General features: G+C 33.5%; 1 protein-coding gene across 1 annotated transcript; it reads right to left on the reverse strand.

Moving 5' to 3' along the window:
• Positions 1 to 250: 250 nt before the first annotated feature.
• LOC130507720 (homeobox-leucine zipper protein PROTODERMAL FACTOR 2-like) lies at positions 251 to 2,718 on the reverse strand (the record flags this gene model as incomplete). The annotated part of the gene is given in 4 exon segments (XM_057002387.1): positions 251 to 439; positions 606 to 723; positions 811 to 1,192; positions 2,039 to 2,718. Coding segments are annotated over 3 exon segments (543 nt in total), but the record flags the coding sequence as incomplete, so codon positions are not given.
• Between the last annotated feature and the right edge of the window lie 1,323 nt (positions 2,719 to 4,041).

The following is a 4,041-nucleotide window of genomic DNA, read 5'->3' on the forward strand; positions in this document are numbered from 1 at the left end:
CCCGCAACCGCCCGCAACCGCAAACGCTAGCTGGAACCAGCTTTTGATTTTAAGAGGTTCGGAGCGGTTTGAAGCGATTTGTAGCGGTTTGAAGCGATTTGTAGCGTTTTCTGTGATTGTTTCGAAATGCCAACAACCGCTATGAACCGCAAAAGCTGTGTTTGCGGGTGGTAGCGGGAAAACCAGTCGCCCCTAAGTCACACATATGTGTGTGTATCTCTGCATGTGAGTGTGTGTGTGTATATAATACCTCTTCGCGGAGGCGAGCATTTTCAATCCTGAGATGCTGTTCATCGAAAGACATTTCTCCAATAGCAGCTGGACCGCCACAGTTAGGGCATGTAGCATTGCTTAGAGCCTCCTTGTATCTATTGTTCTCTGCTCTGAGCTTGTCATTGTCCGACTTAAGAATTTGGTTATCATGCCTCTCATGTTGTGCCTACATATTTTACACAAAAATATATTGTGAGAAATATAACTTCCCTTAATCGTTCATTGATATGAAAATGCTTAAGTATATATATAATAAAATATATATATAAATATATAAATATACATGAAAAATAGTTAACAATATATATTTTTACGTTAATGGTTACATATACCTTCATTTGTGTGCGTTTGTTTTGGAACCAAAACTTGATTTGAAGAGGCTCTAAACCGAGATCGCGGCTCAACTCTTTGCGTTGCTTATCATCTGGATGAGGGCATTCTTTAAAGAACCTGTAAAATCCGAATAAAAATGGAACTTTGAAATGTTTTCAGTCTATTATTATATATGAGCTACAGAGCTTGAGTGTTGTTTCTTACGATTCGAGTTCTTGGATTTGACGCTGCGTGTGGCGATGGTAACGCTTCTTTTTGTTGGGACGTTGGTTAGGATCTTGAAGCTCTTCACCGGAAGGATTCTCGTTGGTAACTTCGGTGCCTGACTTGGTCTCGAAATCATCTTCACGGCTTCCGGTGATTCCAAAGTCGTTGTCTGAGGTACTCTTTGTGGTCATGTCGAACATATGATGGCCTTCAAACATGTTTGGATGATACATTGTGATGATGATTTGATTCTGATCACTCAGTCAGATACTAGTCACAAACTGAAGTTTTTGTTGTGAACTTTTGGTTCCTTCAAATCTTCTAGGCTGTGATCATAATGGTTTCTTGATATGATTTTTTACTCCAAGTATATCTTCCACTGCCCAAAATCAAAATAGTCAAAGATTGTATTCGAAATTGTCACGTTTATCAAAATGGAATGAAGAAAAAAGAGAAGAAGATCACATTAACGAAATGCAAGAAAATAAGGATGTTAAGGGAAAGTAATTTTGAAGTGTTATGAAACTGTAACTAGCTTTAATATTGTATAGTGTTGCCATTTTCACAAGTAAACGTTAATCCAACGATAAAATATGGGGGTTCCTCCCTGTTTTGTTACATATATATTACATACACTTTCTAGAAAAAGCACTTATAAATATGAAATGTCGCCGTCAAAAAAAATATGAAATGTCTTATCTTATATTACATAACATGCAAAGATAAACTATGAGCACTATCTTAATAGTATATAAACTAGACATAAATAAAATAAAGAAACATTTAGATAATTATAAATATAGCTAGATCCAGAAAAGTGATTCTAACAAAAAAAACTAGGGAGAAAAGATGACATCTTTCTCTTCAATCTAGATCGAGATGAATAGTAATATTCCACAAAACTAAGCCACAACCATAACCGCATACGTCTATGCATATATGTGCATGTATATAGACAAGTATATAACAGTGCTTTTCTCAAAAAAAAAAAGGTATATAACAGTGCATATATGTGCGAGTGTAGCTATCTCCGAGTGTGTGTGCAAATAAACAAACAAAAGAAAACCAATCATTGAATGTCACAAGACTTATCAAAACTTCAGATCTACCGGACAGATCTGACGGTGAAGGAAGAAAAGAAAGAGAGCTACGTTCTATAAGAAACCCTAATTGGGGTAAGGTCAAAAATGAAAACAAGAACACTTGCATAACTTAAAATACTTACTTCAATCTGAAACTCTGATTTCTTTGGAAATTTTTGAACCCTATAAAGACAGATTGCCTTGTAGTTCTTTTTTTTCTTCTTCCTTTTGGTTGGTGGAAGTTTTGGGTTCGAGTTAAATGAGTTTCTCTCTCAAAAGCTAGTAAGAAAGGGGAGAGAGAGAGAGAAAGAGAGTACAAGTTTCTAATCTCTCAAATGAACTTATTAAAGAATTAAATTGACCTTGGTCTTTGTGCAATAAAAGGAACCGTTTTCAGTAAAAATACTAAAACTAATAAGATAGGCTAAACTTAATTTGGTGTAGAGAGATACAGATCTAGGGTTCTATAATTAAATACTTTATATAGTGTGTATAGGGGTTAATTAAAGCGTTGACAATAAGTCAATGGTCTTTTTGGTTACACAACCACCAAGTAAATTTCGTCAAACCCCTTTTGAATTTCTAACTCCAAGAAATATTTTAGTAATCTCCAAGAAAGGTTTTAGTAACGCTTTCTTAACTAGATCATAAGTCTTCGCAAAAAGACACTAATGCACTAAAACTATACCAAAATAATCTAAACATAAACACAGGAATAGAGAAATCTAGATCTTGAGAAGCCAAAATTTATAATTAAAAAAAAATGAAAGCTCTAAAGCCTTGTACTCTTCTCAGACAACATGCAACACATAGCTTGGGAATACATGTTGACAAATGAGCATAGGGATACATATATGCGTGCATAAAATATATATACATATATATATATATATATAGAGAGAGAGAGAGAGAGATCTTACTTCTAAAGGCATAAGGAAACCCTAATTCACAATGATCTTTGGTTTATGGCAAATTTTCTTGAGGAGGATAACAAAGATCAGGGATGATGGCAGGAGAACAAAAAATGGAGTTTTTGCTAGGGTAGGGCTAACCGACCGGCACCAGAAACCCGGATTTTTCTTGGATAATCTTAAACCGAGGGAGAGCTAACTAGTACAATGGAATTTGTGGAAGAAGAAGAAAGAGAAGAAGAAGAAGACAAGGGAGGAAGAAAGGGAATAGGTGGATTTGGAAGAAGAAAAAGGAGTTATTGCTGAGCGCATAGAGAGGGTGCAATGCATTTATGATTATCTAAAGCTCCATAAATGCTCTTGTGGGGCTGTATACATATAGAGGAGAGTTTCAGTTCATATAAGGTAAAAGACAAACTTTAAAAGTTACTGTTTTTCTTTCACCTCCTGGTTTCTCAGTTCTCATAAGAAACCATCAGCTTTGAAAAGTAATTATTTATGTTACATATAAATGGGTTTCTTTGGCTTCCATACTAATTAATGTGTAAATGATCTATTACCAACCCATTCTCTAACCCCTGTACCAACAACAAAGCATCAGTTAGGTTTACAAATGTTTATTTTTTTGTCAATGCGTGGTTTTATGTTCTCAAACTAGATTTTAAGTTTATACTATATTAATTAAGTACTTTAATATTGTATGTGTGAGTGTGCGCGCTTATATATATTGAATGTGTGTGTTTAAATTTATGCATAAAATCATAAATTTTCTTTTTCTCAAATACTAACTGGGATTAGTTCTGATAGTAATGTTTTGTATTTATGTTACTAGATACTCTTATATGCAAGAACTATTTCCAATATGAAGGATGGACATGACGATGACATATCAGTGTGGGAGAACTTCTTTCACTAAAATACTGTTGTTAGCTAAGTCGTCAATAAGTATTTTAATGTTTTATTGATCATCAATTTGAATGGTCTTAATTCTCCATATAATATCTAAAAGGCTAATATAATATATAACTTTTGATTCACAGTTTTAAAATGAAACTTAGTTGACAAAATTATTAATTTGTTTATTACTTTATAATAGAAATGACTAATATGTCTGTACAACTAGTTTATGTTTATTACTTTATAATAGAAATGACTAATATGTCTGTACAACTAGTTTATACTTGAAAAATATTTTACATATTTGATGGAATAACATTCAAAAATATATAGTAAAA

The sequence above is a fragment of the Raphanus sativus genome, unplaced genomic scaffold (genome assembly GCF_000801105.2).
Source record: "Raphanus sativus cultivar WK10039 unplaced genomic scaffold, ASM80110v3 Scaffold5356, whole genome shotgun sequence".
NCBI lineage: Eukaryota > Viridiplantae > Streptophyta > Magnoliopsida > Brassicales > Brassicaceae > Raphanus > Raphanus sativus.